We start from the raw sequence: 13700 nt of genomic DNA, 5'->3' as shown, positions 1-13700 counted from the left end.
TACTTTTATATGATCCGCATGTAGGCATTTCTTAGGGCATAGTTGAGGTGTAGGGGAGGTGAAATTGCAATGTACTAAAGTTTTTTTTTTAATATAAAATACATAGGTTTGCGCATAGAGTACATGAGTAGTCACCAAATTTGGGGCCCTGTTTACTAAGCAGTGTTATAGGCGTGTTAACATTTTTAACATGCGTTAAATATGTATGCATGTTAACCATGTACGTGCCTACAATATCCCTGTAGGTGCCTACATGGTTAGTGAACACGCTAAGTGTAGGCGCACTAAAAACACCAACGCACCTTAGTAAACAGGGCTCTTGGAGCTGGTGTAAATGTGCTTGACAGTATTTATGTGCTTTTCAAACTGCTTTTAGGAATCTGTTTTATAAAGGCATATAAGCGTCTTTTTCGAGTTATAACAATAAGAACTTTGTAATATAGGGGCCGCACACCAATCCAGAACTACCACCGGGCTACCACAGGAGCCTGGTGGTAGTTCCCACCCCCAGAGCACGCCATTTACAGTGCCACAAAAATATTTTATATTTTTTTAGCGCCAGTGCTTAGCCGGCAGTAATCAGGCAGCTTTGCCTGGTTACTGCTGGGTTAGCGCAGCAGCCCTTACCACCACCTCAATGGGTGGCAGTAAGTGTGCTCCCCCCTGAAATGGCCGCACAGTAAGTGAATCACTTACTGCATGACCATTTCTTTTCCAAAAAAAAACAAAAAAAAACGTTTTACCCTGTGTGGTAAAAGGGGCCCTCAGCGTGCGTCAAAAACGTGCACTGATGCCAGTGCAGGCCCCCTTTTACCGCAGCTTAGTAAAAGGACCCCTACATATGGAGCAATTCTACGCATGGGCACCTTCTTGTAGGCATCCCAATAATGTGCAAGAGAAGCGTATTCTATAATGACTCCGGGTGCCCAGTTTCCATTATAAAATGCTAGTGTAACCTGCTATTGGTGCGCCTGGTGTAACTGTGGGTAGCTAAATGCAACAAGGTCTCACGTAACTTACAGGTTTCTGTAAATGATATGCATAAATGGTAGACCCGCCCATGTCATGTCCATTCTCCGCCCACATGTATGATTCCATTGCATTCACAAACGATGACATTTGTGTGCGCTCATATAGAATAGTGCTTAAGGATTCTGTGTCCATAAGTGCTACCTTTTGCTACATTACGTGTGCAAGAGGTGCGTAAATGTGGGCACCCTGTTATAGAATTGCCTTTCTTGCCATTATGATTAGCATCCAGCATTTGGGGGTTTGGCTTAAATGGAATTGGTATCAAACATATTAATTTATTTTCATTTGGCAGAGCTCAACAGGCACACTAGAGTATATCTTTGCACGGTGCCAGGTTGCCCTACAGAACTCGGAAAAGAAGACTGATTCAGGAATTATAATTCTGAAGTCACTAGAAGGCACACTGATAGAGCAAGTGGAAAAAATCCACAATGAGGTGAGTGCAATTCATTTTCTTTAAATTACTTTAAAGTTTGTGTACTTTTCTGATGTCCAGTGTGTATACTCTGAAATATTTATTTATTTATTTTGTGCAGATTTGATATTGTGCTTGCAATCAAACTTCTGAAATGGATTATAATATAAATATAACAGCAAAATAAAAATAACTAACCAGACATAAAACCATAACATAGTTACAATACAAGCAAAATAAATCAACATATGATCAAAATAAAATAAAAAACCTCCAATAAATTTAATATACCTATTGAAAAGGAAGTGTTAATATTTTTCTGAAATTTTAAAGAAGGCTTTGTGGAAATTTCTAAAAGAAGTTCATTCTGTTGGCATGCACAGTATTAAGAAAGTAGGGATTGATAACAAAGCCAGCTGAGACAATCTCAATGCATTGGAAGGGATATATGGATGTTACAAATCCCTAAGAGATCCTTTTACTAAGCTGCGATAAAAAGCGGCCTTAGCACAACCTTACTCAGATTTTTTTCCCACGCGCTAAGCCGTTTTTACCACAGCCGGAAAATAACCGATTTCCTATTTTTTCTATTAAAGGCCATGCACTAATGTTGCCATTAGCATGCAGCCATTAAAAAAGAATTACTTTTGGAGCACTTTTCGACACCTATTTTGTAGGCAGCAAGGACTCATGCGGTAATTTTGTGCTACTAGTTAGCGCATCGTAATGCTGATGCACTGACTGATTAGCACAGGAATGCATACTCTCTACCCCTCCCCCCCCCAGACATACCCTCTCCAACAAAAATTTTAAAATATTTTTTAGCACGCAGGTATTGCAAGCCAATTTGGAACTTATCGCTGGACGCCTGAGTGTGTCCCAGGGTAAGCCATGTTAAGCTGCAGTTAGCACACGATAGCGCTTACAGCAGCTTAGTAAAAGGACTCTTTAGATAATATGAGACAGCCTGATAAAGACTTTTATAGACCAAAGAAATAATCTTAAAGTGCAGTCTGTGCTACTATAAAACCCTCAACAGTGGAATGACATAATCATTCCATAACTTCTGCTTTATTTTTTGTGCTCTAATACTTTTTAAAAATGATATTATGATTTGTATATCATCTATAATAAATATGTTTCTTAACATTCTTTGTAATGACATATGATAAATACCAGATATATTAAAATGCAATAAAGTACATTTGTAACTGAACTCTGTTAGAATTTGTATAATGCAGTACCCATCTATATGTTACAACTTTGCCTTACCCTTCACTACCAATTATAATGTTCTGTTACGTATTGTGTTGACATTGCTAGTATACCATGCCATACTTTGTATTGCTTTCGAATATTTTTACTGCTGTAATTGCCTATTGCTCATGTTTGATCTATTCTTACTGTACACTGCCTTGAGTGAACTCCTTCAAAAAAGCGGTAAATAAATCCTAATAATAATAAATAAGATGGCTTCCAGACTTCATCATTACACATTTGCCCCGGATTCTATATAGTGTGACTCAAGTTGTGCTCACAAATCCAGTCATATTCTGGATTTGCTCGCGTAACTTGATTAGTTAACTAGCTAATCAGGACTGATAATTGCCAATCACAAAGCAATTATTGACACCAATTAACTGTAGAAGCGTATTCTATAATGTGATGTGTGTAAATTCTAAGTCACATAGTTGAAAAGGGGGCATGGCCATGAGCGTGGAATGAGGGGGGGGGGGGGTCATGGGCATTTCTAAAATCTATGCGTGCTGTGTTAGAATATACCCGGTCTGCACCTAATTTAGGCATTGATATTTAAGCCAAGTTTTACTTGTCATAACTGCCCGTGACTAAATTTAGTCACACGGACAAATGCAGCGTATCTATAAGCTGCGTAGAAATTTATGCATAGTTTGTTTTGGTGTTGATAGGCATGATATATAGAATCTCGTCCTTGGGGAGTAAATTTTTAGAGATCACTAAAAGTTAGCACCAACATAAAGCATGCTTAGTTCTAATTCTATAATGGCATAGAATACTAGCAGAAGTCGGTATTTACATGGCAGTATTTAGTTGCATCCATGTATGCCTTGTCAGTAGCAGACTCAAATTTGCGCTTTAGCCCCCACCCATGTGTATGCCCCCTTGTAGTTCAGCGCTAACTCCCGAATTCTATATAGCTCGCCTAGAGATCAGCACTGAAATCGGCGCAGATTCTATAACAATGCACGTAATTTAACAAGTATAACAAGCTAATGAGCACCGATAGCACTTAAGCAATAATGAGCACTAATTGGCACTGAGCTAAACTTCTACGTACACAGGCAAAAGGGGGCATGGTTATGGGCAGGAAAATGGGCGTTTCTTGGGCATTTGAAATTTACACACCTAGTTATTGAATAGTAGTGGAACCATGCCCGTTTCCTCAACAAGGAAATGGGCCCTAGGAAGGCTGTCGTGCAAGCTTTTTTTTTCTCTCTCCCCTGCCCTCCCCTCCATGTCCAGCAATTCTTCCCTCCCCTCCATGTCCAGCGATTCTCCTCTTCCCTGCCCTCCCATCCGTGTCTCGCGATTTTCTCCTCTACTGTCCTCCCATCCCATCCATGTCCATCAATTCTCCTCTGCCCTGCCCTCCCCTTCCCATCCTCCCTCCCTCCCCTCGATGTCCCGCGATTCTCTCCTCCCCGCGATTTGTACCTGAACGTTCTCTGGCTGGCTGGCGCTGGCTTCCGTCCCGTTCGTAACATCCCTCCTGACGTCAGCTCGCCTCCAGCGTTCCCTTCCCTCTCACTGTTCCGCCCTCTGACGTCATTAAGTCTTAATGCGAGGGCGGGACAGTGAGGGGGAATGGAATGCTGGAGGCTGGCTGACGTCAGGAGATGTTACGAACCCAGGCAGCCAGACATGGAACGTTGGAGGTGCAAATTGTTATATAAGTTGGGCCCAGTGCGCCTAAATCTTCGTGCTTGGATTTATTCCACGTTTTTGTTGGTATAAATGGATAAGCATAGATTTAGGCACTGAAATATCAAAAAAGTGTATTCTATAATCGGCACCTAAATCTAGGCACCATTTATAGAATACGCTTAGTCGACACTGATTTCAACACTGATTTTTTAGGCACCATATATAGAATTTCCATCTAAGTGAGTTGCACACCTATGTTATAGAATACTGCTGAGTACGTGGCTAGCACTTTAGCATATAACTGTAGCAGTCGCGCCTGGATGTGCTAGTATTCTTTAACTTATGAACACAATCAGTGGCTAACTTAAGATGACCTGTTATAGAATGAGGGGTCGGAGGATAATATTTTAACATGTGGTGTATATGTGAAGTCCAAGTAAAAACCCATTGCTAGCCTACTGAATAAAGACATATTTGTATTTATGTAATACAAGGAGCAGAGAAGCAGAAATCATACCTAAAATGAAGCCATAGATATTTGCGCCTGTTCTGGAACAGGCATAAATGTTTGTATGTGAAGTGCACATGTACACACACATTTTTTAGACAATACACATAAATTGTGACTCTGCCCACTCTCCTCCAAGATGTGCCTCTGATTTCGACTGCATGTGGGTTGTGTTAAAGTGCATGCCATCTTAGAACTGCACATACCTTTACACACAAACCCTCGTTTTCTATGTATTGCGTACAAAATTCTGCACATAAATTTGGGTGCGTGCCCAATTTGCGCTCCCAATTTGAGTAACAAACCAATTTCTACCAATAATTGAGTGCTAATAATTATCAGAACTAATGGGCAAAAATTAGAATTTATGTGCACATCTTGCTAGGCACTATTCTATAAAGATGCACATGTAAATTTTTGTGCGAGGATCTAAAAGGGGACATGGCCATGGGAGGGGCATGGACGGGTCATGGCCATTTCAAGAATTTGTGCATAGTGTTACAGAATATGGCAGAACCGTGTCTAATTTATGCACAGGGATTTACACCCAACTTAGAGCTGGTGCTCATTTTTTTCAGCACCATAGATAAAGGTAATTTTATGTTTGTGAAAAGGAGTTTTCGCACAAAAATTCCTTTATTATATTACTTCCCTTGGGTAATGCAGGATGGAAATTTTTTGAAGGCTTTTTTTTTGGTATGTGCATAAAAGGCCTCTTGTGAAATTATGCCTGCATATATATAAATATACACTGAGAAGTAAGAGCATACTTGTACGCGACCCACGTGTAGACATGTTCAGGGGTGTTGTTTGGGTGGGCAGTGAGCAGCATCATGAAGGTATAAGATACATACCTATTTATCTAGTTCAATCATGTACATTTATGCCTGCGCCTTTGCAGTTGTAAATGTATGTGGCTACATTTTAGCCACAATTTCTCTGGGTTTTGTTGGACTCCCAACCTAGGAAAATTATCCTCATAGCCAAGTATGTATCCTCATGTGCACCTTTCTTTAAATTAGTCACCTTATTTTCTAAATCCTCTACTCTCATACCTATCTATATGTTAACTTTCTTTAAATTAGTCACCTTACTCTCTTACCTATCTATACGTTCCATCTTTACTTATACCTTTCACTGTCAATTAAAATGTTCTATTATGTTTTGTTTTGACATTGTAAGTAATATACTGTTACTTGAATATATTACCGCTGGGACCGCCACCATGGTAGAAAATCAAATCAAACTAGGGCTTATATACCGCTAAGATCCCCCACATTTCTACCACGGGAAACTGCGCAAGCCAACCAGGAGGTTGATTCACAGATTCTAGGGGCCCTTTTTCTAAGCCGTGGTAGGGTAGTGCATGCCCACACTACCCTGACAGTAGGGTCGATTTGGCATGCACTACCCTACCACGGCTTAGAAAAAGGGCCCCTAGAATCTGTGAATCAACCTCCTCCCCCCATCATTAGTGAGATTATTCTTTTTTTCTTTTTTAGCAACTGCCGAGTCGTCACTGCCTCATTCTCTTATACTCACAGGTGACTGAAACAATTGCAAATGTGCTGTTTACCAGCACTTATGCAATGATGTACTGGAAGAGGCTTCTGAGTGCCTCCTGATAAATTGTTTTATGAAAATAAAGGGTGTCTCACCCAGTACAGCACAGTTGGCATAAAATTTATTCATGTACTCTGACCAAATGAAGACAAAGAGACATTAATGATTGTTCCTTCCTGAAAAGAAAGAAGACTATAGGCATTCTATAAGGGGCCCTTTTACAAAGGCATGCTGAAAAATGGCCTGTGGTAGTGTGGACGCGTGTTTTGTGTGTGCGTAGAATCATTTTTCAGCGCACCTGTAAAAAAGGCGTTTTTAAAAATGTTTGCCAAAAATGGATGTGCGTCAAAATGAAAATTGCCATGCGTCCATTTTGGGTTTGTGTCCTTACCGCCAGCCATTGACCTAGCGGTAAAGACTCGGGCGGTAATGACCTACATGCATCAAATGCCACTTGGCACACGCCCAATACGCGCATCAGAAAATAAAAATTATTTTTCAGATGCACATATCGGACGCGCCCAAAAATGAAAAACTACCACAAGAGCCACAGTAGCTGGACGGTAACTCCATTTTGGCGTGCGTTGGGCGCATGTAGACGCTTATGTGGCTAAGTAAAAGGTCCCCTAAGATACTTAGGAAACATGGCTAGTGAGAACCTTGCAACCTTCCCGAACTTAGCTCTTAAAATTAGTAGTCTTTTCCATTTTCAGAATAGCTGACCAAGGGGGGAGGGACATATCTATATATATAAAAGGCACCACCAACGTTCTAATGAAGCCTCACTTCCGTTTTGCATGGTGGTGTAGATATCTAGTTTCACAAATCACAGGCAGGAGTAAGGAGTAGGGAAACATAGCCAGCAAGCTGCGATCTGCTCCCCTCCCCTCCTGCTGTATCGTCAGGGCATGGCTGAGGATCTCAGCGCAAGCTCCAATCTGCTGCTCTCCTGCTGACTGTGTTGCTGGGCCTGCTCCCCCCCCCCCCCCCCCCCCCCTCCGCTTCCTCTCAGTTGCAGTGTCAGAGAAAATGAGTGCAGGGAAGGTCAACACTCCCTCCCTTTACATTTAAAGCAACACCAGGGACTTGCATCTCTGCCTCTCCCTTCGCCACACACACACACACACACACACACACACACACAACACCTGATGCTGATTTTGAAGATTTTGGACCACCGTGCCGCCTCTGTGGATGGAGACAGTTGCTGGCCGCACGGAGAGGGGGGAGCAGCGGCGGCGACTTGGTGAGGGCGAGGGGGACAGTGTCAGTGCAGACATCGAGGGGGGGGGGGGAAGCGGTGCTAGCGCCCGTTTCATTCCTCTCTGAAGCGGGCCTTTCACACTAGTACCTTAATGAATACAGCTTGCTGGTGTACTTAAACGTCTAATATACAGTTTACAAGAAAACATGACACTCTTCCTAAAGCCTAAATTATTTCCTCTTGGAAAAGAAATATTTATACTCTAGACTCTGAAGCTGCTATTCTTATCTAAAAATAATCTGCTCTCTCTCCAGACAATTCTGAGTTCTCAGTGTCAGAAGATGGTGTTGGAAATCTGATGGGAGTAATTAGTTTCTGTAGTTTTGATACACTTGACATAAATCCTTGTGGTTAAATAAGCTGAATAGAGTTTTCTTGCATTTTCAATAATATAAAAAACATAGAAAGGAACTTTTCTGTAAAAGGTCAACAGCTATTTCTCAAGTGCTAAAAATGACAGATTGGGCTGTTTGTTGCCTGTTGCCCCCGAGATCTGTGTCTCCAGATACATGTTATTTTGACCTTTGCTAGCTAACAAGGCATAAATGTTGAACAATATATATAAAGGCAGGCAATAACCAGCAATTAATGTAGTTTATTAAACATACTGTGACATTTAAGATATCAAATTGTAACCTATGGGGATACTTAAAGTATGAATAATGACAACTTTTAAAATTCAAAAGGTATAGTAGCTACTGTGTGAAAGCAGTGAACTGCTGCAGCTGATGTGTGTATACATATATCTATATTATGAATATGCTCAGTTTTCTGTCTTTATGTATGATATATATATATATATATATATATATATATATATATATATATATATATACACAGTGCAATCCGCTTAAGTGCAAGGATCTGGGACCAAAGAAATGCATGCAGTTAACCGGAGCATGCACTTAACCGTTGTGACCCAAAGAAGCTTGACATCTGATAAACATATGTACAGTACTGTTTATTATTATACATACAGTATACCATCTCCGTTAACTGACGTTAGGCTTACTTGAAGTAATCAGTTATAGTCCTCTGTACACTATTGGGTCTGTGAGTTCCATAGACTACGTCTGCCAGACGGTAAAAACTGTCATAGCACTGACATCCAGTGGCCTCTAGATAGGCACGCACAGTGTTGAGACTCTCCAGCGCTCTTGCAAAAGTGACAGGAGGAGATTGTTGAATTTCGTCAGCATGTGCCTCGCTGCTCATTTCATCCTCTGTTTCATCATCAGCCGTTGTTGCCTGCATGTAGGCGCAGATCTCGACATCAGTGCTGTCGTCAGCTGTTTGTAGATCGTAATCAACAGCTACGTAGCGATGAAACTCCTCTTCAGTAACACCAGCTGGGATGTCAATAACCTGTTCATCTGACGCGTTTGCAACAACTGCATCTGTTTCGGCCCTCTCCACATCCTTAACAAAGCTTGCCCGCTTGTAGCAGTTCACAATGGTTGCCTGTGTAACATGATTCCAGGCTTCTTTCTGCATATGTAGGGAATTCAACAGTGATAGACTACGAGCCAGTTCAACAGCACGTTTATCCTTGCCATAATGCTCATCAGACGACATAGCACAAGAGCCCGATAATGTTGTTTGAAATTGGCTATTATGCCCTGATCCATAGGTTGGATCAGAGAGGTAGTGTTTGGTGGCAGGAAGACCACCGTGACATTAGACAGCCTGACATCATCCCTGTGTGCAGCACAATTATCACAAAGCAACAAGATCTGACGCTTTTGTGTCTAACTTCTTTAGCCACTGCTTCCAAATTTCCCCAATCATCCATGAATTTGCGTTAGCCTCGTATGACACAGGAAGTCGCTTAACTTACTTGAAGCAACGGGGCTGTTTGCTCTTTCCAATGACGAGTGGTTCCAACTTCTCACTCCCATCCATACTGCAGCAAAGGAGGATCCCCCAAACCCACCTCCCCGCTCCCCCTGTTTTCTATTTCTGTTGATGGCTCTCTCATTCTCCCTGTCTCCTCAGCTCGAAACATTGGGGTCATCTTTGACTCTTCTCTCTCCTTCTCTGCTCATATCCAGCAGATTGCCAAGACCTGTCGTTTCTTTCTTTACAACATCCGTAAATCCGCCCCTTTCTTTCCGAGCACTCTACCAAAACCCTCATCCACACCCTTATCACCTCTCGTTTAGACTACTGCAATCTGCTTCTTGCTGGCCTCCCACTTAGCCACCTCTCCCCTCTCCAGTCGGTTCAAAACTCTGCTGCCCGTCTCATCTTCCGCCAGGGTCGCTTTACTCATACTACCCCTCTCCTCAAGACCCTTCACTGGCTCCCTATCCGTTTTCGCATCCTGTTCAAACTTCTTCTACTAACCTATAAATGTACTCACTCTGCTGCTCCCCAGTATCTCTCCACACTCGTCCTTCCCTACACCCCTTCCCGTGCACTCCGCTCCATGGATAAATCCTTCTTATCTGTTCCCTTCTCCACTACTGCCAACTCCAGACTTCGCGCCTTCTGTCTCGCTGCACCCTATGCCTGGAATAAACTTCCTGAGCCCCTACGTCTTGCCCCATCCTTGGCCACCTTTAAATCTAGACTGAAAGCCCACCTCTTTAACATTGCTTTTGACTCGTAACCACTTGTAACCACTCGCCTCCACCTACCCTCCTCTCTTCCTTCCCGTTCCCATTAATTGATTTGATTTGCTTACTTTATTTATTTTTTGTCTATTAGATTGTAAGCTCTTTGAGCAGGGACTGTCTTTCTTCTATGTTTGTGCAGCGCTGCGTATGCCTTGTAGCGCTATAGAAATGCTAAATAGTAGTAGTAGTAGTAGTAGTATCATCAGTCGGTCCTTCAACGTTTTACCTCCAGTAGTTTCGGCATGTTTGAATGCAAGTGTTCCATCAGGAATCGCTCGCCAGTAGAGACCGTTTTCGTCAGCATTGAAAATGTCACGAGGTGCAAACTCGTTCAAGATGGTAGGAAGAACTGAAACAACCCAATTTTCAGCACCAAACTCATCAGCATCTTGTTTCTCACCATGCTGTTTCTTGAATTTTATGCTGTTCCTCTCCTTCCATCTTTCCAACCATCCAACAGTGGCTTTGAATTCAGTTAGTCCAAAACTTTCAGCTAGCTGGTTAGCTTTCTCCATAAGCAGTGGACCACTGACAGGAAACTGTCTGCTCCTGACTCGAGAAAACCACCGAAGAAGAGCATCTTCTACCTCCTCAGCTTTTCCCGACCGTTTTCGTTTCCGTTGTGGATTTGTATTGTTTTGCCAGTCTTCCAGAAGCTGGTCTTTCTGCTTCAAGACATGTGAAATTTGACTGGGATTGACACCACATTCTTTAGCAATAGATGCTTGACTTTGTTTTCTAATTTTTTAAGAACTTCTATTCGTTCAGCCAGTGTTAGTCTTACAGTTCCGCTGCAATGACGACGACCCCAGTGTACACTCTAACAACATTCTTTCGCTTATTCTGCCTGTGGCAGTTAAAGGGGCAGTAAATTTGAAATCTTGTTGGTTGTCACGTGCCAATCGGCTTCCATATTCTGTATGCGCTCTTATGCAGAGTCTTTTCTGCAGAGGAGCAGTCTTAAACCATGCATATAAGCGAATCTTGCACTTAACTGTGGTGCGCTAAACCGAAGTTTGCCCCCATAGAAATTGATGGTGCCAAAAACGGGACCGAAGTACGACATGCTTTTCAACACAGCATGCGCTTATCCGACGTGCACTTAAATGGAGTGCACTATATATATATATATATATATATATATATATATATAAAAAGAGTGAGCAAGCACATTCATGACTATGATAAGTAGTACTTTTAATATAAATATGTTTATGGAGAGGTATAGTTGTCTGAATTTTTAAGCAAATTATATATTCAAGTAACAGTATATTACTTACAATGTCAAAACAAAACATAATAGAACATTTTAATTGACAGTGTACGGTATAAGTAAAGATGGAACATATAGATAGGTAAGAGAGTAAGAGGAGTTAGAAAGTAAGGTGACTATTTTAAAGAAAATTGCACATGAGGTCAGAGAGATGGTTAACATATAGATAGGTATGAGAGTAAGAGGATTTAGAAAATAAGGTGACTAATTTAAAGAAAGGTGCACATGAGGTCAGAGAGATGGTTAAATATTATCTCAGCTAGGGTAGGAGTGGATAAATGTGTACTGCTGCAGTGTGTGCAGCCCGTGTCACTCCTTGTGTGAGTGAGACTAACAAGTTAGTTACTTCTTCCATTAAATGCCTAGTTGAAGAGCCAAACTTTCACCTGCTTCCTGAAGTAGAGATAGTCTTGTGTTAAGTGGAGCCTTTCAGGGAGTGCATTCCAGAGTGTGGGGGCTACTCCGGAGAAGGCTCACTTGCGGGAATCACATTGTGTAGTGTCTTTTGGAGAGGGTGTGGTTAGTGATAGTCCTTGAGAGGACCTTAGTGTCGTTGGAGGTGTGTAGAGGATCATTCTACTCTTCATGTACTTGGGGCCATTTCCTTTAAGGGACAACAATAAAGATGACTAAAAATACCTTGATTTCACCCCCACACCCACACATACACTTACTAAAGACAAAGAAGTATCGAGTCTTGTAGTTAGGTCAATAGATTGCTAGATATACATAGAGGCATATTTTCAAAGCACTTAAACTTATAAAATTACATAGCAACCTATGGAACTTTGTAAGTCTAAGTGCTTTGAAAATGAGCCCCATAGATACTCAGTTCCATGTGACCTTGGACAAGTCACTTAATCCTCCATTGCCCCAGTTACAGAAAACTAAGATTGTGAGCCTTCTAGGGACAGAGAAAGTACCTGCCTATAATGTGTAATTTGCTGCTATAGAAATTATTATTATTGTAAATAGTAGTACTCTGATTTCCATTTTACACAGAAAGTAGAGATCCAAATTCAGACATCCAAGTCAGGATGTGCCCAATTCCAGTGGTATTTAAGAAAAGGATCTGCTAGTGCAGAGTCTTATCTAAGGGGGTCTTTTACTAATGTTTAGCTCAAGTTATCTGCAGAAGAGCCCATAGGAATAAAATGGGCCCTGCTGCAGATAACTCGAGCTAAGCTTTAGTAAAAGACCCCCTAAAATACTTGCAGGAGTGCACATGTATTTGCCAACATATACAGCAGGAACAATCAATTTATAAATATATTTATTTAAAAAATGAATAGAATGGACCTGGCAGCTTTTGTGTGGAGGTATAAAGTCCAGCTGAAGCCGAGCACTTTTTAAAGAGATACGTGTACATTTAAGTTGGTGTAAAATTTAGCATGCATGGATATGGCCAAACTAAACCTCTTGAAATCTTTGCATGGTATAGATCTCCACTTGTAAACAGTGTTTTTTTTTTTTTATTGGTATCTGTCTATTATACACATGTAAATGATGTTATTTACAAATGAATGTCTTTCTAAAATAATGGCCTCTGTAATATTTCCTTGATCTACCCTGATCTAAAAGCCTAAGAGAATAACTAGCCCTTTCCCCTATTTAAAATTTATGATAAGAAGTTTATTTTCTCGTCATCAGGAAGTGAATTCAATGTGATGAAGCAAAGTAGTCAAAAGTGATGGAGTTAGAAGACACAATAGGTTATTTTGAGATGATTGAAGAAATCAAGTGGGAAATAAGAGGAGATGTAATATAATTCAAAATGTTTAATTGTCAGAATAAGGATGTTAAATATAATTTTCCACAGAATAGGGAGTCAGTGCTGCTCTTTCAAAAGTTTTGCCATTTTGTGCTGAATTGGTTGAATGTGTACTCTGATCACCACTGAATTGGAACATTTTGTATTTTAATGTGTGGATTAAGCCAAAGTAATATCTTTTAGAAAAGGAAAGGATGCTATCACCAGCATCTGTTGATTTCTTAGATGCAGCAAGACTAGCCAAGGACACTAAATAATCTTGAAGAGAGCCAGTGATGGACATAGCAAGTTCCAGAAACATAGAATATGTTTAAAAAGATCATGTTCTGTCTGAAGTCATATGGGGGTGTCC

The 13700-nt window shown here is 41.1% G+C and overlaps 1 protein-coding gene across 1 annotated transcript in view; it reads left to right on the top strand.

The window, feature by feature from the left end:
• FTO (FTO alpha-ketoglutarate dependent dioxygenase) overlaps window positions 1-13700 on the top strand; it is a 748586-nt gene that overhangs the window by 247674 nt on the left and 487212 nt on the right. Inside the window, exon 6 of the mRNA XM_030204316.1 lies at window positions 1325-1468. Coding sequence (XP_030060176.1) covers window positions 1325-1468 — 144 coding nt within the window. The remainder of the gene's footprint in view (window positions 1-1324; window positions 1469-13700) is intronic.

This window comes from Microcaecilia unicolor, chromosome 5 (assembly GCF_901765095.1).
Source record: "Microcaecilia unicolor chromosome 5, aMicUni1.1, whole genome shotgun sequence".
NCBI lineage: Eukaryota > Metazoa > Chordata > Amphibia > Gymnophiona > Siphonopidae > Microcaecilia > Microcaecilia unicolor.
Note: the sequence above shows the minus strand (reverse complement) of the source record. Positions and strands in the feature narration are given on the sequence as shown.